The 26,607-nt window shown below is 44.6% G+C and overlaps 1 protein-coding gene across 1 annotated transcript in view; it reads left to right on the top strand.

Annotated features, from left to right (window-relative positions):
- Positions 1-26,607, top strand: part of cpamd8 (C3 and PZP like alpha-2-macroglobulin domain containing 8) — a 160,153-nt gene that overhangs the window by 86,628 nt on the left and 46,918 nt on the right. Inside the window, exons 14-27 of the mRNA XM_048560038.2 lie at positions 667-847; positions 4,323-4,495; positions 5,214-5,363; positions 8,058-8,222; positions 8,934-9,076; positions 10,736-10,798; positions 11,903-12,134; positions 12,931-13,084; positions 14,098-14,240; positions 14,906-14,957; positions 18,820-19,118; positions 19,396-19,621; positions 20,234-20,410; positions 22,046-22,127. Of these exons, the coding sequence (XP_048415995.1) occupies positions 667-847; positions 4,323-4,495; positions 5,214-5,363; positions 8,058-8,222; positions 8,934-9,076; positions 10,736-10,798; positions 11,903-12,134; positions 12,931-13,084; positions 14,098-14,240; positions 14,906-14,957; positions 18,820-19,118; positions 19,396-19,621; positions 20,234-20,410; positions 22,046-22,127 (2,240 nt within the window). The remainder of the gene's footprint in view (positions 1-666; positions 848-4,322; positions 4,496-5,213; positions 5,364-8,057; positions 8,223-8,933; positions 9,077-10,735; positions 10,799-11,902; positions 12,135-12,930; positions 13,085-14,097; positions 14,241-14,905; positions 14,958-18,819; positions 19,119-19,395; positions 19,622-20,233; positions 20,411-22,045; positions 22,128-26,607) is intronic.

Here is a 26,607-nt window from a genome sequence, read left to right as displayed (position 1 = left end):
CCATCATTATTGAGACTGACTTCTTTTTCCAAACTTATTTACTGAATTCAGATTTCACCATCTGCCATGGTGGAATTCAAATGTGTTCCCAGAGTCTCTGGACTGCTAGTCCAGTTACATTACCATTATACCACCATCTCCCTTCAAGGTGGTTCTGCTTGTGACCCGCTTTAAAATCATCTAACTTAGTTTACATTGCCTCATTCTTCCTGCCAAATTTCACCTGCTACATCAGCCTATTTCCCTGCTCTGCAGTTTGTTAATGTCCTCCTCATTGTTTACTATGATTGAGTTTTGTATCATCTACAAATGTTGAAATTATACAGTCTGCAGCATATTAATAAAAGTCACTGGATTCATTTCCTCCACTACAATTGTTCTGATCCTAACTCACCTAATGCTTATTAACTGGAATCTGATCTGTGCTGGGTTCTCCGACTCGGATTCTTCTTTATTGAGGCAATGAGTAATCTTTACTGCTCCAGATTGACCAACAAGCAGAGCCCAAACCAGAGCTGGACTCTTGACCCTTCTGTCCTCTGTGATAACGCAGCGCAGCCCCCCCGCCCCCAGGTGGGGTCCATAGCAGTGACTAGTTTGTCAGCTTAGACCTGCTTGTCTTAGATAAAATTGGACAGAAATCTCGTTGTGCTTTGATGTTTCCAGGTCGGGGAGGAAGTTGAAATTCCCCTGAAATCCACCTGCTCCTGTGACTTCACATTACACTATGAGTTTGCATCACGGGGGAATATTGTGAAAACAGGAAGGCAACTGGCGAGTGTCACTCGGCAACGGAGCAAGAGAGCTACAGTCACCTTCGACAAGAAGAAGCAATCTGCACAGAGCTGTGAGTTAAAGGGAGGAAGGGTTAGTGGAGAGCAGATAGCAGGAAAGCAGAGAGTGAGAGAAGCAGCAGGACAGAGGTAGAGGGGAATTGAAAGTTGCATTTCATTGGTTATTGAGCCCTTGGTCAGAGGCAGATGTTATAATTTCCTGGATTTCCCAAGCTGGGTGATTGCACCCTGCATTATGTGGCCTTGCATTGTCAATTTAATGAACCAGCTGTTCATGGCCTTTAGAAACATAGAAAATAGGAGCGGGAATAGTCCATTCAGCCCTCCAAGCCTTCTCCGCATTCATTATGATCATGATATTTATCCAAAACTCAACAGCCTGTTTCTCTTTTACCCCCGTTGATCCCTTTAGCCCCAAGTGCTATTCCTAAATCTTTATTGAAATCATAAAATGTTTTAGTCTCGACTGCTTTCTGCCTCAGAGAGTTCCACAGGGTCACCACTCTGGGTGAAGAAATTTCTCCTCATCTCAATTCTAACTGGTTTACCCCTTATCCTTAGACTGTGATCTTGGTTATGAATTCCCCTGCCATCAGCAATGTCCTTCTGGCATCTACAGTATCTAGTCTTTTTAGGATTTTTTTTATTGGCTTCTGAGATTCCTTCTGTAATTTTTCTGAAGGCCAGGAAAATTAACCTTAACCGAATTAGCCTCCCCTCATACATCAGTCCAGAAATCTGTCTGGTAAGTCCTGGCTGCACTCCCCCTGTATCAAGAGCCTCTTACCTCAGGTAAGGAGATTAAAACTGCACCCCATTCCAGGTGTGATCTCATCAAGGCCCTGTATAATTACAGTGAGACATTCCTGCACCTGTACTCAAATCCTTTCACCATACAGGCCAGCTTACCATTTGCTGCCTTTACCCTGAACCGCATTTGCATGCTTACCTTCAGTGATTGATGTATAAGGACATCCGGGTCTCATTCCACATTCTGCTCTCTCAATCTGTAGCCATTCAGTTAAGGTCTGCTTTCCTGTTTTTTGATCCTAAAGTGGATAACCTCTCATTTATCCATATTATTCTGCATTTGCATACTCAGCTTATCCAAATTCTTCTGCATCTTCCTCAGAGCTTACCCTCCCACCCAACTTTGTGTTGTTGCAGACTTGGGGATGTTACATTTAGCTCCATTAGCTTACATCATTAATATAGATTGAGAGTGACTGGAATCCTAGCACTGATTCCTTTGGATCCCATTAGTTAGTGCCTGCCATTTGGAAAACTACATGTTTATTCCTACTGTTTGTTTCCTGTCTGCCAGCAAGTTTTCTATCCATCTGAATACACTATTCCTAATCACAAAACAGTTCTGGTGAAGTCACTGGACTCAAAACATTAATTTTGCCCAGAGATGCTGAGTTTTCCAACAATTTTTGTCCCCAGCCCTATGTGCTTTAATTTCTAAAATTCTGATAAACCTCATTGGGTCCCCCTCATTAACTCTGCTAGTTACATCCTTTGACCATGGCAGTAGATGTGTCAAGAATGATTTCCTTTTTGTAAAACCATGCTAACTCTCTGATCTTGCCACTGTTTTCCAAATGCTCAGCCATTAATCTTCTAAAATAGGCTCTAGCATTTTCCCCACTGCTGATATCAGCTAATTCCTGGTTTTCTTTCTACCTCTCCTTTTTCAAAAGTTGAGTTACATTAGCTACCCTCCAGTTTTTAGGAAACATTCCAGAGTCTATAGAATCTTGGAAGATGATCACTAATGCATCCACTATATCCAGGGTGGCTTCCTTTGTGCTCTGGGGTGTAGATTGTCAAACCTAGGGATTAATCAGCCTTCAATCCCGTTAATTTTCCAACAACATTTCACTACTAATACTGATTTCCTTCTATTCCTCCCTCGCTGTAAGTCATGTGTTCCCTAACATTTCTGTATGTTATTTGTGTCTTCCTTTGTGAACACAGAACTAAAAGCATATACATAGTTGGTCAGACATTATAAATACACCTGTTTCCGACTAAGGCACTACAAGTGTCTTCACCAATCTTTTTCTCTTGACATACTTATAGAAACTTTTAGGTTCAGTTTCTAATATTCACCGCAAGCTTAGTCATCCTCTATTTTCCCTTCCATAACTGAGGAATTCATTCGTATTATGGTCACTGTTCCTCAAGGGGCCTCTCAGCACTTCATTGTTAATTATTTCTTTCTCATTACACAATTCACAATCTAGGACGGTTTATTCTGTACTTGATTCTTCAACATATTGGTCTAAAAAACCGTCCCTATACTCCCCAGAAATTTCTCCTCTATGGTATTGTTACTAATTTGATTTGCCCAATCTGTATGCAGGTTAAGGTCATCCAGAATTATAGATGTTCCTTTATTAGCTCCCTTGAGAAAGTGGATTGGTGAGTTTGTGTTGATGTAGCATGGTGAAGCTAGTGAGATGTGGCAGAGGGTTTAACCTCCTCCTGAAGCAGAGAGGATGGGGTAAGAGGATTGTTCCTCTTAAAGCAGTGAAAGTTAAGGAGAGATTTACAGCAGCTGTTCACAACCACAAAGAATCTTGATAAAATAAATGAGTAGGGCCCTTCTGGTGCAGTGTAATATCCTTATCTCTGAGCCAGGAGGTCTAGGTTTAAGTGCAACCTACTGTAAAGGGATGTCCTAATATCTCTGAACAGGTTGATTGCAAATACTTCTAGATGGTGAGATAGAGGTGTAGCGGTCATCTCATTAGGCTGGTGATCCAGAGGCCAGTGTTCCAGCAAATGAATGAAAAACCCATTGGGTTCACTAATGTCCTTTAGGGAAGGAAACTGCCATCCTTACCTGGTGTGGACTACATGTGACTCCAGACCCACAGCAATGTGGTTGACTCAGATAAAAAGTGTAAATGAACGGAGCTTGTGGCAAAGTGGTAATGTCCCTACCTCTGGGCCAGAATTCCTGGGTTTGAGTCCAACCTGCTCCAGAGCTGTGTCATAACATGTGTGGACAGGTAGATTAGGAAAATATAGAGTAAATTTTAGTCCAGGGGATAGTGCTGTTTAATTTTTCTTTTAATTAATAACATGAGAAAACCATCCTGAAGTGTGTAATAATGTCTCTGAACAGGGAAAAACAAATTTTAAAGAAGGGTAAATGAGGATAATCTGTAACTAGCGGGAGACCAGTTTAAGGTAATTGGTAACTGAACCAGTTGGGGAAAGGAGTTGATAGGGTTAAGGTTAAGGTTATTTATTTATTCATTCATGCAGCGATTTGTTGAGATTTGGAACGCAATGTACAAAAGGATGGGGGAGGCAGATTCAGAAATAACTTCTGAAAGTGAATTGGAGAAGGACTTGGAAAGGATATGGCGGGAGACTAATTGGATTGGTCTTCAGAGCGCCAACACAGGCATGATGGTGAATGGCCTCATCCCGGGATGTGTGATTCTGTGATATTTGAAGAACATCAGCAAATGTGGGAGTTAAAATGAGCTGAAACCGCTGCATTCTTCTCAGATCAGTCCAAGTCTTCAGCCAGTGAGGTGGATATATGCCGCACGTCCCTACGGTTCACTGTCACACACGACATGTTGCCTCTCACTCGGCTGCTTGTCTATTATGTCCGGGAGAATGGCGAGGGCATCACTGACAGTATCCAAATCCCAATCCAATCGTCCTATCAGAATAAGGTGAGTGCATAACAATTACTGGACAACAACTTCGATTCACTTAGCAATTTTCACCAGTAAACTGTCCCAAGATGCTTGATTGGGGCTTCATGAAACAGAATCTGACACTGAGCCACATGAAATGTCAGGAGAGGTGACCAAAAGTTTGGTCACATGTCAGTATTAAGGAGGATGCCTATTAGGAAGAAAGAGAAGCAGAAAGTTAAAGGAAGGAACCCTGGAGCTCAAGATGCTGAAGGCTGACAGCTGTTAATGGCAAGTGATTGAAATGATGGTTGGGGGTGGGGGGTTGTTGTCTTCTAGTGCAGTGGTAATGCCCATATCTCTGAGCCAGTGATCCATGTTCAAGTCCCCCTTCAAAGCTCAAGTTTGCAATAACATGTGTGAACAGGTTGATTAGACAATATCGCAGATCAGCCATGCTAAAGAACTGGAATTTGAGATGTGCAAAGATCGCAAAGAGTTGTAGAGCTGGAGGAGACAACAGAGGTAAGGAGGTGTAAGGCCACGAAGAGATTTGAGAGTGTAAGGATGAGAATTTTAAAAATTGAGTCATTGCAGATGTCAGAGCCAGTTACATCCGTGAGTGTGCAGGGAGATGAGTAAAATGTATCTGGTGTAATTTAGGATAGCTTCAACTGGGAAGCAAAACCAATTGGTCTAGGAAAGCATCTTATGTGAAAGATTCACATCTTCCTTTATTTTGTTGAATGTCTAGGTATTGATCTCACTTTCTGCCAACAAGACAGTGCCCGGTGACCTTGTCAGTGTTGCAGTGAAAGGGGAGCCACGGTCCTGTGTTTGCATTGCGACAGTGGACAAGAGTGTGTATTTGTTAAAGCCAGGCTTCCAGCTCACCACTGAGAAGGTATCAAATTTTGTTCGTTTTTGACAGATGTTTCAAAACTGCACTGACTGTAACACAACTGGAGGAGGCCATTCAGCTCACAGAATAAAGAACAGTACAGCACAGGAACCAAGCCCGTGCCCACACATGGCCCCTTTCTAAACTAAAAATCTTTTGCCTCTGCACGTCTGTCTCCCTCTTTTCCCTGTCTATTCATGTGTCTTATCACAATGCCTCTCAAATGTTGTTATTATATCTGTCTCCACCACCTCCTCTGCAGTACATTCCAGGCACTTACATTGCTCTATGTAAAGTACTTGCCTCTCACATCTCCTTTGAACTTATTCCTTTTACCTTAAACCTTTGTCCCCAGTAATTGAGATTTCTACTCTGGGAAAAAGACTCAGACTGTCCATTCTATCCATGCCCCTTATAATTTTGTAATCCTCAATCAGGTCACCCCTCAGCTTCCAATGTTCAAGTGAAAACAAACCAAGTTTTTCCAAACTCTTCTCATAACCGATACCATCCAAAACAGGCAACACCCTGGCAAACTGTTTCTGTACCTTCTCCAAAGCCTCCATCCTTCTGTTAGTGTGGTGACCAGAACTGTACGCTATATTCCAAACATGCCAAGCTAGCGTTCGATACAGCTGCAACATGACTTGTCAACTTTTATACCCTATGTCCCAACAGATGACGGCAAACATACTATACACCTTCTTGACTACCTCATCCACTTGTGTTACCACTTTCATGGAACTGTGGGCCTGTTCACCTAGATCCCTCTGTATTTTGATTCTTCAGAGGATTCTGCCATTTGCTGTATACTTCACTCCTGCATTAGATCTCCCAAAATGCATTGCCTCACATTTGCCTGGATTAAACTTCATCTGCCATTTCTCTGCCCAGGCCTCCAGCCTAGCTGTATCCTGCAGTATCTTCTCGCAATCCTCCTCACTACCCACAGCTCCCCCAATCTTTGTGTCATCTGCAAACAACAGTGGTCCAAGCACTGATCCCTGCTGAATACCACTGGTCACAGATCTCCAGTCAGAAAAACACCCTTCCTGCACTACACTGTTTTCTATGACTAAGCCAGTTTTGATTCCATGTTACCTGCTTACTGTGGATCTCATGTGATTTCACCTCTTGTATCAACCTGCCATGAGGAACCTTGTCAAAGGCCTTGCTAAAGTCCATATAGACAGCATCTATTGCCCTGTTGTCATCAATCATCTTTGTCATTTGCTCAAAAAACTCAATCAAATTAGTGAGACAACAACCTTCCCTGCACAAAGCTATGCTGCCCATTGCTAATAAGTCCATCATTTTCCAAATGTGAATAAATCCTGTCCCTAAGAATCTTCTCCAATAATTTCAGAACCACTGACATAAAACTCACCAGCTTATAATTTCCTGGATTATCTCTGTTGCCATTCTTTAAAAAAGGAACAACATTGACTGTTCTCCAGTCCTCAGAGCCCTCTCCTGTGAGTAAAGAGGATACAAAGATTTTGTACAAGGTCCCAGCAATTCTCTCACCTACCTCCCTCGGCATTCTGTTAGATCCTATTAGGTCCTGGGAACTTGTCTACCTTAATGTTTTCTAATACACCCCATGCCACCTTTTTTATATTGACGTGTCCCAGAATATCAATGTACTCCTCTCAAGGCTCACCATCCACTCTGTCTTTCTCCTTTGTGAATGCTGAGACAAAGTACTTAGTAAGGCTCTCACCCACATCCTCTGGGTCCACACAAAATTCCCTCCTTTGTCCTTGACTGGACGTAACATTTTCCTAGCTATCCTCTCGCTTCTTTTATGTATGAAAAGCTTTGGCATTTTCCCTGATCCTGTTTCTTGATTCTTCTACTGTTAAATTAGATCAGAGGTAATCTGCATCTTAACTCCCATCTACCTGCTTCAGTTCCATACCCTAACACTTAATCCCTGCTTCCCCAGCAAAGATCCATTCATCTCCATTTTGAAATTTTCGGTTGATCCCTAACCTCCGCAGCTATTTGACAAGAGAGTTTCAGATTTCCACTGCCGTCTGTGTGAGGAAATGCTCTCAGACATCACCCTTGAATAGAGTGGCTTGAATTTGAAGTTTCTTCTGTTGTTCAGGACTCCTCTCCTTCGTTTCCATCAAAGGGAATCATTTCTCTCCAATGACCGTCTCAACTGCTTTAATCATTTCAATTCCCTCAATCAGATCAACCTTTAAATACTACACTTAGGGAAATTCAGGCTCATTCTGGGGCCCTGTTATGGCACTGTGGTAGTGTCACTAACCGTGGACTGAGAGGCCCAGGTTCAAGTCCCACTTACTCCAGAGATGTGTAATAACATCTCTGAACAGGTTAATCAGGAAAATAAGGTTAAAACAAAAAATAAATTAACAATTCAAGCTTATTCTGTGCAATTTGTCCTCAGTTAATCACAAAGAGCCAGTGCGTGTACAACTTAGATTAAATGGTGCAGACAATAGTCACATCAGAGCCTCTTGAGGTACAACTATCCACAGAAGGTTTCAATGTCTCCCAGAGGGAGACAGCTGCAATATTAAGGGATAGACATGGACACAGAGTGTCACTACTTCCTGTCCTTCCCTGTGCCTGGCAATGCCATTGTTTGTGTATCCCTCCTCCACCCCCTTCAAAAAACTAGGCTTTAAGCTGACCTTTCACTCTTATCTGATCATTCTTCAGATATTTCAGGAGTTGGCCAGTTATGATGTTTCAGACGCGTTTGGAATTCCAAAGGATGACGGTCATTTCTGGTGGCCTGGGCTATCGTCACGACGACGGAGGAGGAGATCCTCGGTTTTCCCATGGCACTGGGATATCACCAAGGACGCCCATTTTGCCTTCAGTGTAAGCACCAATCTACACACACACACACACACACACACACACACACACACACACACACACACACACACACACACACACACACACACACTGACTGGGGGTACGGGGTCCCACACACACACTGACTGGGGGTACGGGGTCCCACACACACACTGCCTCTCACTGGGTACGGGGTCCCACACACATACTTTGACTCTTACTGAGAAGCTCCATCGTCCACTTTGTGAATGCTGTCTGAGCTGTGATGAACTCTGTCTGCACTGACTGGTCAGACTGGACTGTGATCCGAGTGTAGCAAGTGTGGCCCGTTTATTGGTCACTCGCATTGCTGCTCGCACTCTGACACTTACCCTGCATCTGAATTTGCTCCAGATGGCCACATCTTGTTGATCACTTCCCTCTGATCGCTGTCCTCTGTACAGCCCGAGGAATGTCCTTCATCCACACACTAATGGAGATGAAAGTTGAACAGTGTGGGGTGGGCGTGGTCACAGGGAAGGAGGTTGAACACAGAATCCCAGCTGTCCCACCCACCTCCCCACCCACAAAAAAGCGCACACAACTCAGTTCCAGTCTGACATCTCACGTTCTATCCGTGTCACGTGAATGGATTCTGTACCCCCATGTTCTGTCAAACGGTCAGTGTTGATTAGGAGCAAGGCTGGTGAACTAGGGACTATTCTCTGACCCACCTGTACTTTATTGGTTGCTTAGGAAACGGGCCTTGTGGTGATGACGGACATTGTAAGCCTGAACCACAGACAGAATGGAGGCATGTACACAGATGAGGCAGTGGCAGCATTCCAGCCTCACACAGGCACCTTCATGGCAGCACTGAACCCGAGGATTGTACCCAGGTAGGAGAGACCTCGTTCCTCACTCTGCAATCTCTCTGTTTCCTCTGACACCTGACTGTTCGTGGTAAAACTGTGAGATCTCCACTAACATTCAGTAAGATGCTGGCCAGTTCAGGTGAGACTGAACCTCCTCAATGACAGTGTTACTGATTAGACAGTGAAACTGCTTCTGGGAGTTTTTTTTCTGATTTATTCATTCACGGGATGACGGTGTTTATTACCCATTCCTAATAGCCTAGAGGGCTATTAGGCCTCAACCACATTGCATTGGGTCTGGAGTCACATGTAGGCCAGACCCAGCAAAGATGGCAATTTCCTTCCCTAAAGGGCATTAGTGAACCAGATGGGTGGGTTTTACCTGACAATCAACAGTGGCCTCCTGGTCATCATTGGATTCTTAATTCCAGATATTTACTGAATTCAAATTCCACCATCTGCTGTGGCGGGATTTGAAACCATGTTCCCCAGAACATTATCTGGGTCTCTGGATTAACAGTCCAGTGATAATAACACTTGGCCATCGCCTCCCCTTCAAGGAGCTGTAGGAAACTGTATATAATTTACAAGGAAATGCTGCTGGACTTAGGGAGATGGGACCGGTTCAACAACAGTGAGAAAGAGCGGGAACCAAATGCAATGGAATGAATAGGATTCTGTTTCTGCTCACTTATCGAATTATCTGACTGTTGCAATATTATGCCCCTTACATTAACATTTAATTAAAACAGGGCCAGTCTGTCAGAGTGGTGCTCCTTCAGCGCTGACCCTCTGACAGTGCGGCACTCCCTCAGCGCTGACCCTCTGACAGTGCAACACTCCATCAGCGCTGACCCTCTGACAGTGCAACACTCCCTCAGCACTGACCCTCTGACAGTGCGGCCCTCCCTCAGCACTGACCCTCTGACAGTGCGGCCCTCCCTCAGCACTGACCCTCTGACAGTGCGGCCCTCCTTCAGCACTGACCCTCTGACAGTGCAACACTCCCTCAGCACTGACCCTCTGACAGTGCGGCACTCCCTCAGCGCTGACCCTCTGACAGTGCAACACTCCATCAGCGCTGACCCTCTGACAGTGCAACACTCCCTCAGCACTGACCCTCTGACAGTGCGGCACTCCCTCAGCGCTGACCCTCTGACAGTGCGGCACTCCCTCAGCGCTGACCCTCTGACAGTGCAACACTCCATCAGCGCTGACCCTCTGACAGTGCGGCCCTCCCTCAGCACTGACCCTCTGACAGTGCGGCCCTCCTTCAGCACTGACCCTCTGACAGTGCGGCCCTCCTTCAGCACTGACCCTCTGACAGTGCGGCCCTCCCTCAGCACTGACCCTCCAGTAGTGCAGCACTCCCTCAGCATTGACCATTGAACAGGGCGATGCTCCATCAGCACTTACGATGTGATAACTGCCTTGGTTTTGTGTTGAATTTCCTGGCGTGGGCTTAAAACCCTGACTTTCTGGCTCTGGGATTTGGAATGAACGGTGAGCGTTCTGGGCCCATCGTGTTATTGGTGAAGTCGGGATTGGAACCATTTGGATGTTCATGCTGCAGGTACCTAGGGGCTGAGAAAGATTTCATTGTTGACTTCAGTGTTATCCAGTTTGCTGCTCACTGACAGGCTGTTTCTCTCAAACCCTTGCTCTGTTTTCTTTTCTACTCAGAGTTGAGAAGAGGAAAAGAACTTTCTTTCCAGAAACCTGGATCTGGCATTGCCTCAACATCAGGTATGGCTGCTGTGATCAGTTTCTGTAATTCTGTATCAGAAAGGCCTTTGTCCAGTGTCAGGGTGGTGGGGCTGCATGGAACACAGCCCCCACCAACCCCTTCCAATAACCAGGCACCATGACAATTAAACCTCTCATCACTTAAAACTGCATGCAGGAACTGTCTGTGGGCTTGAGAAAATATCAAAGCTCCACCCAGTTAATATTATAGGCTGCAAAAAATTGAAATCTTCAAGCAGTAGTAGCCAGAGCTTTCTGTGGGGACGGGGGAGGCCTTGGGTATGGCCATTCGCTTCTCCAAATCTGGGAGTGCAAAACCCTTAGATCGATCTGAGCCTTCAATCTGAGCACCCACAGCTGTGTGGGGTTGAGAGTTACTAAGTTTCACAACCTTCCCAAGGAAGAAGTTCCTCTTCATTCTCCGGCGGATACCTCACCATGTCTCCCATCCTGAGACTGTCCCTGACTCTGCAAATTCTGAGAGCTTTGGGACTGAGGGCTCATCACCTTTGTCTGCGATGTTTGAATGAGATCACCTCTCATTACAAAACTCTATATATTTTCAGTAGGATATTCTTGTTCTTGTCCCACAACCCCTTACAGTAACGGCCTTTGTAAGAAATGCTGCCTTATTTAATTACTTCACTTGCGATATGTTAACTTCTTGAATGATATATTGTTCAGTACAGGCATCTCGCATTGCCTATCACTCTGTGCACTCTGTATAGTCTCTGCCTTTCAGTTAGCTAGTGTTCTCTAACTGTTCCTAAAGATTTATTTTTCTGCTTTGAGGGGTGGCTATGCTTCAAAAGTACCCCGTGGGCTGTAAACCATTGTAGACATTCCAAGATGAGGAGAGCCTTTGTAGAGATCCTGGTTTTTCTTTTTCTCTGCAGCCATTCCTGAAGAGAAGTCCAATGCAATCACTGTGACCATGAATAGGATTACTCGCTGCTTCTTATATGTGCTGACTTTGTTGTGTGAAACCTCTTATAGCTCAGTGACAGAGCTGATGAGAGTTTGTAGGTGATGTGAACTGACAGCTGATAGTGAGTGAGGTTGATGAGTAATCATCGATCCATTCCCTTTGCCTCCTATTGACAGTGACACTACTGGAGAAGCTCGCTTACATGTGGAGATCCCAGACTCCATCACCACCTGGGTAACTGAGGCAGTCAGCCTCTCACAGGACAGTGGCCTTGGACTTGCTAAACCCACGGAGCTCCGCACATTCAAACCTTTCTTTGTGGATTTCACTCTGCCATATCATGTAATCCGTGGGGAACAAACCAAGATCCCAGTGATTGTTTACAACTACCTTCCAAGCTGTGCCGAGGTATGGGGAAGTCTGCTGTGTGTAAGAGGTTGGCACTGATGCAGAGACCCTGTGTGTGTGTGTGTGTGTGTGTGTGTGTGTGTGTGTGTGTGTGTGTGTGCGCGCGTGCGCACGCGCGGTTGGTGGTGGTGGCGGCGGAGCCATGGACACCCAGGGAAGCCAGTATCAGAGAGATTGCTGGGGTGGCTGGTTGTTTGTCATAAAAAACCATCTGGTTCACTAATGTCCTTGAGGGAAGGAAACTGCCATCCTTACCTGGTCTGGCCCACATGTGACTCCAGACCCACAGCAATGTGGTTGACCCTTAACTGTCCTCTGGGCAATTATGGATGAGCAAATAATGCTGGACCAGCCCAGTGACACTCTCATCTCCATGAATGAATGAATAAAAGAACAAAATGCACTTCCTCACACAAAAGGAAGTTTTCTCCCCTCACCTCAAACAAACAAAGTGGCTGGGGAAATAAAAACAGAAGTTGCAAGGAAAGCTCAGCAGGTCTGGCAGCACCTGTGAAGAAAAATCAGAGTTAACATTTCAGGTCCGGTGACCCTTCCTCAAAACTTCCTCATTAGTGACTGAGGTTGATGGGTTTTAACTTTGGATAAAGGGATTCAGGCAAAAGGAGTAAAGTTAGGGAAATGAAGTTGAAGAAATGATTGCCCATGATCCATTGTAATGCAGTGACAGGCTCAACACACTGAATGGCCCCTGGTTCTTGTGGTATGGAATGAGCTGTGTGTCTTTGTGTATGCTTCTGATAATGTTGATCGTTAATATCACACCAACCGCTTCCAGGTTCACGTTAAGATCACTGTTCCTAAAGGAATCAAGTTCATTGGCCACCAGGGGAAGCGACACCTAACTCGGAAAATGTGCATTAGCTCTGAAGACATGAAACTGACGTCCATTGTCCTATCGTTCAGTGAACTGGGCCCCGCCAACATCACAGGTGAGGGCTGACAGCAAAGCCCACCCTTGTAGATATGTTCCAGGGAAATGGGGCATTTGGGGGTGGGAGGGGCAAGTGCAGAATCGGGTGAGTGAGAGGTTGGGGAGTCAGGGATGAGTGCAAGGCTGGGAGAGGGGTTTTGGATGAATATGAGGTAACAGTAAGTGCAAAGTCAGAGCTGTTGGGGGTGTTTGGGTGCAAGATCGAGGGGTTGAGTATGAGGTCAGATGTAAGTTTGAGGCCCTGGGGTCAGAGGTGAGTGCAGGGTCTTGGGTTGGGTGTAAGTACAAGGACTTGGGGTTGGGGTGGAGGATGATGAATGCGATGTTGCAGCGGCCGGGATAGGAGCACGATGCTTCCAGTCTCTTGGAAACAAATTCTGGTCTGGTTTGTCAAAAGTTGCTTGTCGAAAAAAGACACGTCCAATTTATAACGTGCAGAAATAAATTCAGACATTCCTCGTGAAGGGGAAGGGAAACGAGGATACCCTATAAAGGGGCCGACAAGAAAGATGTTGCCACACCTTGGGGCCAACACTCATTCCCCGCTTCCCCCTCCTGCCCTTCCATGAGATAATGCCTAACACTCACCTCAACAAAGGGCATTGAGCTCAACATAGGCTCACCATCAGGCATCAACTCCCAAAGGTTATTCCTCTTTGATAGGTTAGATGTAGAAAAGATATTTCCACTGATATAAGAATTTAAAGCTGGGTGACAGATATGAAACAGTAACTAATAAATCTGATTGTGAGTACAGGAGAAACTCTTTTCCTTAGAGAGTGTCGAGAATGTAGAATTTGCTCCAGCAGAGCATGATTAAGATGAATAACATAAAGAGTGCAGATACATTTAGGGGGAAGCTTTATAAACTGATGGGAGAAAAAGAATAGAAAGGAGAGAGACCTTGTGTGGAAAACGTCAGCTCAGAATGGCCTGTCTCAGTGTTGTCATTGTGTTCTGTATGAGCTTGTGTCAGAACACGTTCACAGGGCTGTCACTTCATGTTCACAGCCAAAGCGTTTGCTTACAGTGAGAGCAGCTGCTGTGAGGGAGGACTACAGAGCCTGAAGAGTAGCAAGTACCTGGAGGAGATCTACGTAGACAGAAGGAGCCCAGATGGTATGGACTATGTGAAGAGACAAGTACTGGTGGAGGTGAGTGAGACGACATATTTAATGTTCAGCCAATAATCACACTGAGAGTTGTTACTGTTTTTATGAAGCCGGGAGAGTTTGATTGTCTAGTGTATTGCAGAGTACTCTGTTGCTATGATGCTTGGTCCCTTTCAAATGGGACTCTGCTGTTGTAACTAGAAATGTTCTAAGATGCAGGAGAATTTACTCTTGTCACAGAGTCGCTGAGCTGTACAGCACTGAAACAAATCTTTCTGTCTGACTTGTCCATGCCAACTAGATATCCTAAATTAATCTAGTCCAATTTGCCAGCATTTGGCCTATATCCTTCTAAATCCTTCCTATTCATGTACCCATACCAATGCCTTTTAAATGCTGTAATTGTATCAGCCTCTACCACTTCCTCTGGCAGTTCATTCCATACATGCACCACCCTCTGCGTGAAAAAAATTTCCCCTTAAGTCCCTTCTAAATCTTTTCCCTCTCACATTAAACCTATGCTCTGTAGTTTTGGGCTGCCCTACCCTCAGCAAAAGACCTTAGAACTTTTCTGTAAAGTCAGCAGAAAATAAATGACTGTGGTTGTGCCAGTAATGTGAAGAATAAATTGGTGACCTAGGAATCAATGGTGTGGCTTCATATTATGTTCCTTCTTTGTCCTCTCTCATTTTCTCTCTGTTCCTCAGCCTGAAGGATTGCCCAGGGAGTACACCTACAGCATCTTCTTCTGCCCCAACGGTATGTAAACTCTATGAAATCGATGAGCAGATGGGGGTTGGAGTGTGGAATGTAGCTGCTTATAACCAGTGACCACAGCCATCATTCCAAATGCTGAGACATGTACACATCATTTTATACTTTTCTTATTGCTGTTTCAAATTACTATTTTACAATATTCTCTGTTTGCGTTAATTGCTTTTCACCCAGATGCATTTTAGTTGCGAAGTGTAAATGGGCATTGAGCCATTGAGACTAGAAATCAAGATCTGCATTTCTGTAACACCCTTTCATGGCTGTGGGACAACACAAATCACTACACAGCCAAAGAAGTATGTTTGGAGGATACTGACTATTGCAAAATGTGAAAAACACATCAGCCAATTTGCGTACAGCAGTATCCCACAAAGAACATAAGGAAGGTCTCCAGCTGACCAGTTAGTTGAGGGTCAAGTCATGGCCATGTGTTCTGGAACTTCCTCCCTGGGACATGCCAAGTTTTTCAGAAGATTGGAGCAGGGCAATGGGGGTAGCAGTAATCAAAACATTGGCCTCAGTTTCTGAAATTCCGTCTCAAAGCTCCTTGACCTCTCCTGCTGAAATCTGCCTCTTTTGATCACACTGTAGACCCCACCCCTCTGTGATTACTTGGAATGCTTATCTCCTTTAAGGATGGCACAGGGACAGGATGTTGACACCAACTGCTCCATGTTGATGTTTATGCTCCACACAAACCATTTCTTCTTACCCTGTCACCATATTCTAATCTTTCTCCATCATACATTTATCCAGCTTCCCCTTAAATACATTGATACTATTCACACCTCTCCATCCCTCTCTGTCTCTCTCTCTCTCTCTGTCTCTCTCTCTCTCTCTCTGTCTCTCTCTCTCTCTCTCTCTCTGCGCCCCCCTCCCCCGCCCCGTCCCGCACTGCCGTTCACTTATGTCACTCTTCAACTTCCTTATGAATTCCCTGTTGCATTTCCTGGTAACTACCTTATAGTTGTTGCCACTAGCCTGAGAAATAAAGTGCATTTACAACATGGCCGAACAGGTTGAATGTTAACTTGCAAATCCTTCCAACACAGGTCAGCTGTAGCCAGTAAAAGTGGACAAACTCCCTCGTCATGTGACAGGAGATTAACACCTCTCCCACTGCTATTGATATCTCTGGGCTGCAATATGTCACTGTGTGTAGTCACTGTAACTCAGATTACTGGATGAGGGCATTTCAGCTCATTGGTTGGTTAGCACTGTGGACAGGATTTGATCCTTGTTCCAGCCTGTAGGGTGTTTGGGGATCAGCCTCCTTGCTCCGCCAGTGACGGAGGTCTCAGTGCTGGGGCTAGGACCTGTCCGCAGGCAGAGAACTGAAGGAGGAGGAGAAATCCAAGTCATTCTTCAGTCATAAATCTGTCACAATAATATAGACTTTGCCTTCAGTTGGCATTCCCTTCAAATGTCAGCACTTTGCAGTAGCATGGGGATGTTCAACACATCTAGCCAGCCATTTTACCCATGGAGCCATCTCCTCCATTCATTAAGATCGTTGTTGATCAATATGCCCTTTCCTTCCCTCTTTGTCACCTACAACCCTCAAGTCACTTGGTGATCAATGATCGGTCTAAACTGCGCCCTCCCACACCCACCCACTGTTGATTAATCACCTTCAGAAAATATTCCTCTTCATCTCCATCTTAAAACAGAGACTAAGCCCTTATTCTGAAACTGTGCCTTTTGTCCGGGCTCCCCCATAAGGGGGAACATGTCAACATCTAGCTTATCAGCTCCTTCAGCATCTTCTGTTCCAATAATCTTTTATTCTTTTAAACTCACTGGTTTAACCTGCTTCCAACTAGGTAAACCGCTTCATCCGAGGAATCAGCCAAGTGAACTTTCTCTGAACTGCATCCATTGCATGTGTATCCCTCCTTAAGTAAGATGTCCAAGACTATGCCCACGTGGACCACAAGAACGGGATCATTCCCCTCCTACTCTGAGTTCCTCTCCAGCCCTGGGGCCACATCCTTAATCCTGGGTAGGTAATAATGGGAACTGCAGATGCTGTAGAATCCAAGATAACAAAGTGTGGAGCTGGATGAACACAGCAGGCCAAGCAGCATCTTAGGAGCACAAAAGCTGACATTTCAAGCCTAGACCCTTCATCTGATGATGGTGTTGGAGAGGTCCAAAAGGGGTTTACAAGAATGATGCCGGGAATGAGGGTCTTGTCATTTGAGGAGTGGTTGAGGACACTGGGTTTTGTACTCGATGGAGTTGACAAGGATAAGGGGGATTCTAATTGAAACTTACAGAATACTGAGCAGCCTGGATACAGTGGACATAGAGAAGATGTTTCCACTAGTTGGAGATAGCAGGATAGAAGGACACAGCCTCAGGGTGAAGGAACGGCCCTTCAGAACTGAGATGGGGGGAATTTCTTCAGCCAAATGGTGGTGAATCTGTGGAATGCAGTGTCACACAGAGCTGTGGAGGCCAAGTCATTGAGTGTACTTAAGATGGAGATAGACAGGTTCTTGATGGGTGAGGGATCAAGGATTACAGGGAGATGGTAGGAGAATGAGGTTGAGAAACATAGCAGAATACAGTTGATGGGCCGAATGGCCTAATTCTGCTCCTATGTCATATAGTCAATTGTCTATGAGTGCTGAATAGCCTCTGTCGGAGCTGAGAGACTCTAAATACTAAACAATAAGAATCTGAATCACAAGACTGGCCGGCCTTCGGTAACCTGGTAAAGGCACCATCCAAATTGGCCCTGGGTTTCATAGCCTGGGAGGAGCTTCAGTTCCTCAGATATTGTAAAATTCATGAGCCAAAGGGAACCTCTTCCCTTCCCTTCCAATTGTCCAACAGGCTCAAGATTATTGCAGATCTTGTAGACCACTGCAGTATTGTGTAGATGACAGATCCTGTTCTCTGCATTGGAGACCGTTAATCCTGAAAACAGTGTTACCTACCCAGGATAACAAAGTGTGAAGCTGGATGAACACAGCAAGCCAAGCAGCATCTTAGGAGCACAAAAGCTGACATTCCGGGCCTAGACCCTTCATCTCTGAGATGCTGCTTGGCCTGCTGTGTTCATCCAGCTCCACACTTTGTTATCCTGGGTAGGTAACACTGTTTTCAGGATTAACGGTCTCCGATGCAGGGAACAGGATCTGTCATTGGCCGCCATCCCAGAAAAGACTCCTTTATTCCCATTCTGTCTCCTGGTGTCAGCCAACCCTTTATCCATGGCAGTACCTTGTCCCTAACACCATGTGCTCATCTTATTAAGCGGCCTCTGTGCAGCACCTTGCCCAAGGCCTTTTGGAAATCCAAATGGATAAAGGAGAACCAGTGGATGTAATCTAACTTGTTGGTTACCTCTTCAAAGAATTTCTAACATTTCTTGCCTTTACTGGCGTTTTGAAAGACCTGTTCAATTAATCCCACTCACATAACTTTAATCCTAATTTGCAAATCTTTCCCTTTCATATAGTTGCTCAATTCCCTTTTGAAAGTTCATGACACTCCGCCAATTCACATTCCAAATTAAAACAGTGTTTTTAAAAACCAATTCCTCATCATCCTAGGGCTGTTTTGAAAATCACCTTCAATCTGTTCCCCTTCTGGTCATGAACCCCCCCAGCCACTGGTAACCATTTCTTCTTGTTTCATCATTCAGAATCGTCCTGTGATTTTGAACAGATTGATTAAATCTCTTTTTACGTTCTCTGCTGTTCGGAGAACAATCTCAGCATCTCCTGTTTCTCTGTGTAACTAAAATTTCTCATCACTGTTCTGGTTACTCCCCTGTGCATCCTACCGAAAGTGCGGTGCTCAGAACTGGCCACAGTTACTTTGTTTGTCTTCTCAGAAAAGATTCACATTTCCACTCCAAACAAGTATGAGTACCAATACATTCAGAAACCAGCCAAGATGGTGCACTTTGATGTAGCTGTGAAGGCACACAATGATGCTCACTTTGCCTTGTCAACGGGACCTCGCGACACGGCAGAAATGATTGAGATTGTGATTGGAGGACGGCAAAACATGAGGACATGGATTGCAGTGAGCAAGATGGGTGAGCCAGTGGTCAGTGCAAATACTCCTCACATCCTCTCCTGGGATGAGTTCCGAAACTTCTGGGTTTCTTGGAAGACTGGCATTGTCCAGGTTAGTAAGACAATATACAGAGGGATCCTTTGAACCTTGCTGACCTTGCATGCGCCTTCACCTTTCTGCTAACTGTCTGCTTCCTCAGGACACAAACTCCACTTGTCCACAGTTCTTGAGTACTCATGTTGAAATCTGTTAAAAAAAAAAGCTGAATTTTATTTTTAAAAGTTTTATTTTGTTGACATTAGTTGATCATGTTTTAACTGGAGTTGCTTTGGTTTAACCCAGTTCAGGTCATCTGAAGGTAACACTTTTCCCAATGTGTTGTTCCCAGGTGGGACACGGTGTGACACCATCAAACCAGTCCCTGATTGTGGAGTGGGCGGTCACCAGACTCCTGGAGATAAATTACATCGGCTTCTCAACTGGATGGGGCTCAGTGGGAGAATTCAAAATCTGGAGGAAGGAGGAATCGGATGAAAACCACAACGAAGCCTTCACTCTCGGAGTGCCTCATAATGTCGTCCCTGGGTCTGAGAGAGCGACTGCCTCCATGATAGGTACAAGCAGAACACAGCACAGGCTACAGTCTGAATGGTCTTTGAGCACTGGACAAATGGGACTTAATACAGGTCACAGAATAAAACACAACTGACATTTACCGAAGGAAGATAAATAATTAACCTTGTTACGGAGATTGTAGGAACTGTCGATGCTGGAGAATCTGAGATAATGAGGTGTAGAGCTGGATGAACACAGCAGGCCAAACAGCATCTTAGGACCAGGAAAGCCCAAAATGTCAGCTTTCCTCCTTCTAAGATGCTGCTTGGCCTGCTGTGTTCATCCAGCTCTACACCTTGTTATCTCTAACATGCAAGGTAAACATTGATTTCCTCAACATCACATTATTTAACCTGGTACAATAATAACAGTATAAGTTAGCAACAAGGGATTCAGTTTTAAACTAACTAACATACATCAGCTTATAAAAAGATGCCACCCTGAACATCTATTTGACAGACTGGTGAGGTCACTGCTCATACATTTCCATCACATATTTGTAAATCTTGAAGATTAGCCAAGCAGTTGCTACTCTTTTACTTCATCTCAATTCTCAGTTGTAAATTTAACATCTGTGTGTCTGACCATGGTGCATTTTGCTATATTTTTAGGTGATGTGATGGGTCCAACACTGAATAATCTGGACAACCTCCTCCGCCTTCCCTTTGGGTGTGGTGAGCAGAACATGATCCATTTTGCTCCGAATGTCTTTGTGCTAAAGTACTTGCAGAAGACAAAGCAGCTGTTTACGGAGGTGGAGAGTGAGGCTACTGATTACCTACTGCAAGGTGAGTCACTGCAGTGGCAGCTTCTGAGAAAACATTACCATTGGACCACTGAGGGAGAGTGGGTGTTGCAAAGCACACTGACCCCAGGATGGATTGGCCAGCTATTACCTGCTCTCCCACACAGGGGGGGACCCACCTCTTTGTACAGCGTGCATGGTACAGATGTTTGCATCCATTTTCACTACACCCTGTACCACTGGGAAATGTAAAACTATTCCCTTTTGTTCTCTATTATCCATCCAAATTAGCCAAAGGCAACTGCTGCAGATATCTCTCCCATAGGTTTGATATAATCATGGGTCTGGTTTGATCAGTTCAGATGGCATTTAAGAGTCAGCAACACTGGTATGGGACAGGAGTCACATAAAGGCTCAGTTTAATAAGGAGTTAGTAGATTCCCCTTCCTATTAAGATGGTAGTAAACATGATGGGATTTTTAGCAATGACCTGACAGCGTCATGATCAGTTTTACTGAGACCAGCTTTTTAGTTCCAAGCTTCTAAAACAGACTTAGTTCTCAGGTTGCTGTGTTGAGATTTGGGGTGTTTTCAAACTTGGTTTTAGTGGATGGAAGAATAGTGTTGAATTATTACAGATCGTCAGAGTCACTGAGTCATACAGCGTGGAAACAGAATCTTCAGTCCAACCACTCCATGCCGACCATAATCCCAAATTAAACTAGTCTCACCTGCCTGTGCTTGGCCCATATCCCTCTAAACGTTTATTATTCATGTACTTATCCAAATATTTTTAAACATTGTAACTGTTCCCACATCCACCACTTACGCTGAAAGTTCAGTGCATGCATGAACTATTCTGTGTAAAACAAATTGCCCTTCAAATTGCTTTTCTAAATCTTTACATTTCACCTCGAAAATGCACCCTCTAGCCCTGAAATAGATGATACAGAGGAGAGTTTCCTCCCTTTGGGTTTGAGCACAACTGCAGAACTGTCCAACCTAAAATCTGAGATAGTAACAGGCAGTTTGCTTCAAACAAGCTGGTCTCTCACTTTCTGTTAGCTTGACTCTCTGGTCATTCACTTATTGTGGACAGGAACAGGCCATTCTCCCCATCATATCTATGCTGGCTCTTTAAAAGCGCCGCTAAATAAGTCTCCAACTCAACTGCTTCATGTTGCGCCTCTCCCTCCTCCCCCCCCCCAACCTACCCCCAGCCCGTTACAAATATTTAATTGTCCAATATTTCTGCAAATCCAGTTTGAATAGTTGATCTTGAAACTGCTTTCAGGTAGCACCTTCCACATCACAGTCACTCGTCACAACCATTATCTTCTACTTTCCATGTCTGCTTCTTTTGCCACTTTTCTTATTTCTGTCCCCTTCTCTATATTGAAGCTTCTCTGTCCCCGCAATCACTTTCTCCTGACTCCATTCGCTCCATTCATAATTATTGCACCTCTGTTAAATCGCTCTTTAATTTCTTCCTGCTCCAAGGGGAATATTTCCATCTTTTCAAATCTTCCAATGAAACTCAAATTGCTTGCCTTCTGAACTATTCCAGTGAGTATCCTTCCTGTTGCTCTTTAGTTTTGTTTATCGTTCCAAGTGAAAGTTGGAGATGATTGAAAGTGAAACCCTGGACAGATTCTCCTCTGAATTTTCTGCCCTGCAGGATATCAACGCCAGCTGACATACAAGCGGGAGGATGGATCGTACAGTGCATTTGGTGAGAGGGATTCTTCTGGGAGCATGTGGTGCGTGCATTTATTAAGTCACTATGAATATGAGGGGGTGAGATTACACTGGGGGAGAATTCCCTTTTCCCTCATTGCAATGAGAGGATTGGAAAAGCGAGCAAGGCATCCCATGTCAGCAGATCAAGCATCCTGTGTCTCTCCTTATCATGATGATTATTCACCTTTCATCAACTCAGTTCCCAAGCCCCATCCGAGGGAGTTTCCTGTTCTCCTACATCCTCACTCCGTTCATATTAAATTCAAGGCAGGGAGAGAACTCAGGCCGCAGGAGTTTCAGAATGAAACACAGGGATTAGCTAGAAGATGGGACATTGTGTTTCATAGGAGTCACTGGAGTTCATCATTTACAGAAACAAGTTATAGCATAATGCAATAATATGGAAATTGGCAGCACGTATGCCAAAACCAAGATATAGACTACGTTAATCCAGTGGAGAATTGCGGCAAAGAATTAAATAACTTGTGAAGAAAATAACAGATGAATAACTCGCAGAACGGGTGTGCAGCTTGCAAATAGATTTTAGTCTGGGGAACTGTGTGGTGGTGTGTTTTAGTTGAAGGAATCAGGAGAGGTAATCTCCTTGGGAATTTAGATGTGGAAAGGGCAGAGAGATGTGGAATTTCAGAAACACAAAACATTGAAAGAGCCAAGCCAGTGGTGGGATTGATTTCTCCAAGGACAGAATTTAAAAGTAGAAAAGTCATGCTAAACTTGTATCGAACTGAAATAATTCCACGGAGGCTGGTATCCTGTCACCAAGTCACCCTTTATTTGCATGTGCACAGTACACGGACTCTGATCAGCAAGTTCAGAGCCAGTGCCTAGAGTGAGGAGACTCCCTGAGACTCCTGTTTGTATCTATCAGCCAGGGCTCCCTGATTGATCCAGGTTAACAGCCCTAGGCAGGGATCTTGTATCCTGAGATCTAGCCGGCCCTTGTTTCAATCACAACAAGAACCATCATTAGACCACGTTGTGAATACTATATATCATACCGGTCACCATATTACAAAAGCGTACTGAAGCATTGCAGCAAACTTAGCAAAGATTTACGCAGGTGATAGCAGACCTGAGACATTATAAATTCCATGAAAAGCTAAACAATTTGGAGCTGTTTTCTCTGGAACAGAGAAGACCGTAGAATGACCTGATTGAGGTCCTTAAAATGAAACATTTTGACTTCTGGATGAAAGGCCAAAAACAAAAGACAGTTCTTAATAAATGCAGTGGGGTACTGAGGAGAATCTTATTTGTCCAGAGAGTGGTGAAGAATGGGGAACTCGTTCAAAAGACCATAAGTCTTCGGAGCAGAAGTGGGCCATTTGGCCCATTGAATTGGATCTTCCATTCATGAAGTGGTTGTGATGAATAGTGTCAATGCATCTAAGGGGAAGCCAAGTAAACACATGAGGGAGAAGGAAATAGAAAGTTTATAAAGCCCTAAGTTCTGAGTCTCTCCCCTAATCTCCCCATATCTCTCCTCTTGCACCTCTCCATATCTCTCCTCCTGCAAGATGCTGCAGTTTGAGTGCACCTTTGATCACCTGTCCCTAATATCTCCTTTTTTGACACAGTGTGACATTAGGTTTGATTCTGATCCTGTGCCTTCTCATCTTAAATGCACTAGAAAAATGTAAGTTGTTGATGGGCTGAGACGGAATGGGAGGAGGCTTGTGTGGAGCAGATGTCTAAGGAAAGGTGAAAAAGACTGTGGGACATCATGAGGGAGAGAGTATGTGCAATGACAGAGGGAGGACAGGAAAGGGAGAGTGAGAGTGACCAGGCAGTGGAGAGAATCTCAGGGTAAGGTGGAAGAACTTGAGACGGAGGTTTTGACAGTAGGGAAGGAACCATGGGAAAGAGTTCAGAGGAGAACTGCAGAGAGAGAGAGAGAAGGAAAGAGTTGTGATGGAGAGAGAGGGGCAGGAAATTCAGGCTGAGTGACTGCATAGGTTTTGTTACATTTCCCATGATATGACCTTTCTCGTGAGATAAACCTTTTGCAATTCTCTCTATAATTGTTTGTCCTGTTAACTGCTCTAACCTTTAAAGTCAGGGAATGGGTACAACTCACAACAAGCTGGTGTCCATGTGCTTGTGTAACATGGCCTGTACTCGAGGGGAATAGTTTTGCTCATGTTATCAAGTGGCTTGTGAAGGTATTTAAACTAAAATGTCCCCAGTGTGGATAATATCATTGGCCAGTGCCCAAGCCCTGCCGAAGACAAAAGTAAAACAGCAAAGTGATTGGACAGATTATAGCAGCAAATGCAGTCGTGATGGTCAATCTCAATGCCAGGCATTTCCAAAATAAAGGCCAGCACTCTGTGTATCCTGATGGACATAGAGCTGTAGCTGCCAAAGAGTGTTTGTTTCTGGATCACCTCGAAGCAACTGTTCTGAAAAAAACAAACAATTTTTAAATCTTTGGCCAACAGCCCAGTCAGAATTTTCATTCACAGATTCAATCAGAACCAGAAAAAAATTAAAACATGAGCAAAACCAGTATCTCCACAGAGGTGAATTGTGATAAAATATCTCTGTGGATTACAAATGACTCCTTGTAGCAGCCTGACTGTCACTAGCGCCTTGTGACTGGAAGTTATTGATGAAGAAAAATAATTTTTCAACCTGCACCCATCAGGACAATTTGCAAGAAATATCAATGCCAAGGAAACAATGCTTTTACACTGTGTGAAAATAGCACACTGATTGGTTCGTAGGTAGGTTCTGACTGGAAGTGGTGTTGCCATGTAGAAAACACTAGTTAAAGGATCACTGATAGTAAGCTGCCAAACTTTGCGTAAAGTTAAACCAAGCAGATTGAATATGAGTACTCCAGGGACTTCCCTGAGGAATTAAGTAACACATTCAGGATTATTTAGCAAGTGTCCAGTCCGTGGATCACATCTATTGTTGAACAGTGTGTTCTGAGTTTTTGAGGTGCTTTAGCCTTCCAGCACAACCTGAGGTAGCCAGGGCTGTTCACACGGTCTACTGCAAGTTGTGATCGCCCCGATGTTTGGAGGACTTCCGTGTCCTAACCCCATGATGTCAGACATGAAACATGATGTTGTAAGGTTAGTTAATGAATATGATAGCTGCCTCATCACTGCAGCCAGAAGGTCACCCTCCTGCAATAACAACTTGGCAGCTCCATTTTCTGCAGATTCTGGTTGGAGAGCGCGAGAGGGTCCCCTCTGAATGCAAGGTAAGAAACAGCTGATTTAAAAAGGCCACCTTCACAGAGCCACCGTCACAAAGCTTGTTGAGGAAAGGATATTAAAGGTGATGGAACTAGGTCTGTAGAATTAAGATTCAGACCAGCCATGATCTAACAGAATGGATAGAATAGACTTGAGGGGTTGAATGGTCTCTCCCAGCTCTAATGTTTAAGTATGATATGGGTCAAATCAAAAGTGATGTAAATAGAATTTCCAGCTAACTAGTTTGAGCCAGAGGCAAGAATGCAAATAACCCCCCCACCCACCCACCTGTTTCAGTGCAGAAACTTTTCGTGATCTGGTCACTGTGTTGGATTCATCTGCATTGATACATTAACACACAAAAACAGATGTAGGCAGCAATAGCAGAACTGTCCTCCTGCTTCCAAATCCCAGTGGCTCTGATCCCCTTTGCTCAGGCGCCATGTCAATGTAAAATACCACAGTAAATCATTTGGAAAAGGCAGCTCCCCCCTTGTATGTTGCTGGCCTGATTGAACCCCTCACTGTGAAAGACTCTGACAGGCTGTTACTTAACACTTGAACAATTCACTGTGGGTTGTTTATTAAACTGCTCCCTCACACTGTGCTGGGGGTGGGGATGGGGTGAGCAGGAGGTGGGGGATAAGGAGGAGGAGGGGGATTTCGTAACAACATAATTCAGTTAAGAAGCTGATCTTGCTCTCTGGCTGGCTGTGTTGTGAACTGCAGTGGCCCAGAAACCATTAACAATAGTTTCATAACAAGCTCTGTGGCCTCTGGAGATGATAAAATACAAACCTACCTTTGTAATTTTAACATTTAACCGGAAATGCCAATGCTGTTGTAGGTTCTGTTGTTAATTTTTATTTGGGCAATTGTGTATTTCACATCATTTTAAAACAAAACTCCCACTCACGCTACACAGCAGCTCGTTTTCAGAATTCAATGCCAGCTTTAATTGAGTCATTGCTTGTCAACTTCTGTCGAGCTCCAGTCAAACTGACAACTTAGTGTGATCTGTGAGTGAGTGTGTCAGGCACAACACTCACCCCCACCCCAGTCTGATTATCCCCAGAACCCAGCCCTCCACAGCGTACCCTCTCCACCAGGAGACTTCACTGTGGTAACACAGTGATGCTGATGTCACCCTCGAGCAGGGGTGAGCAGGGGCCAAGGCGGAGGGGGTGGGGGGTCTGAGGGGCTGTTGATGGCGTTGTGGGTGGTTGGTGACTCAGCCTGTGTCTGTCGTTCACCTGAGGCACTGTGCCCC

The sequence above is a fragment of the Stegostoma tigrinum genome, chromosome 30 (assembly GCF_030684315.1).
Source record: "Stegostoma tigrinum isolate sSteTig4 chromosome 30, sSteTig4.hap1, whole genome shotgun sequence".
Lineage (NCBI taxonomy): Eukaryota > Metazoa > Chordata > Chondrichthyes > Orectolobiformes > Stegostomatidae > Stegostoma > Stegostoma tigrinum.
The sequence above is the reverse complement of the archived record's forward strand: the minus strand, read 5'-3'. Positions and strand labels throughout refer to the sequence as shown.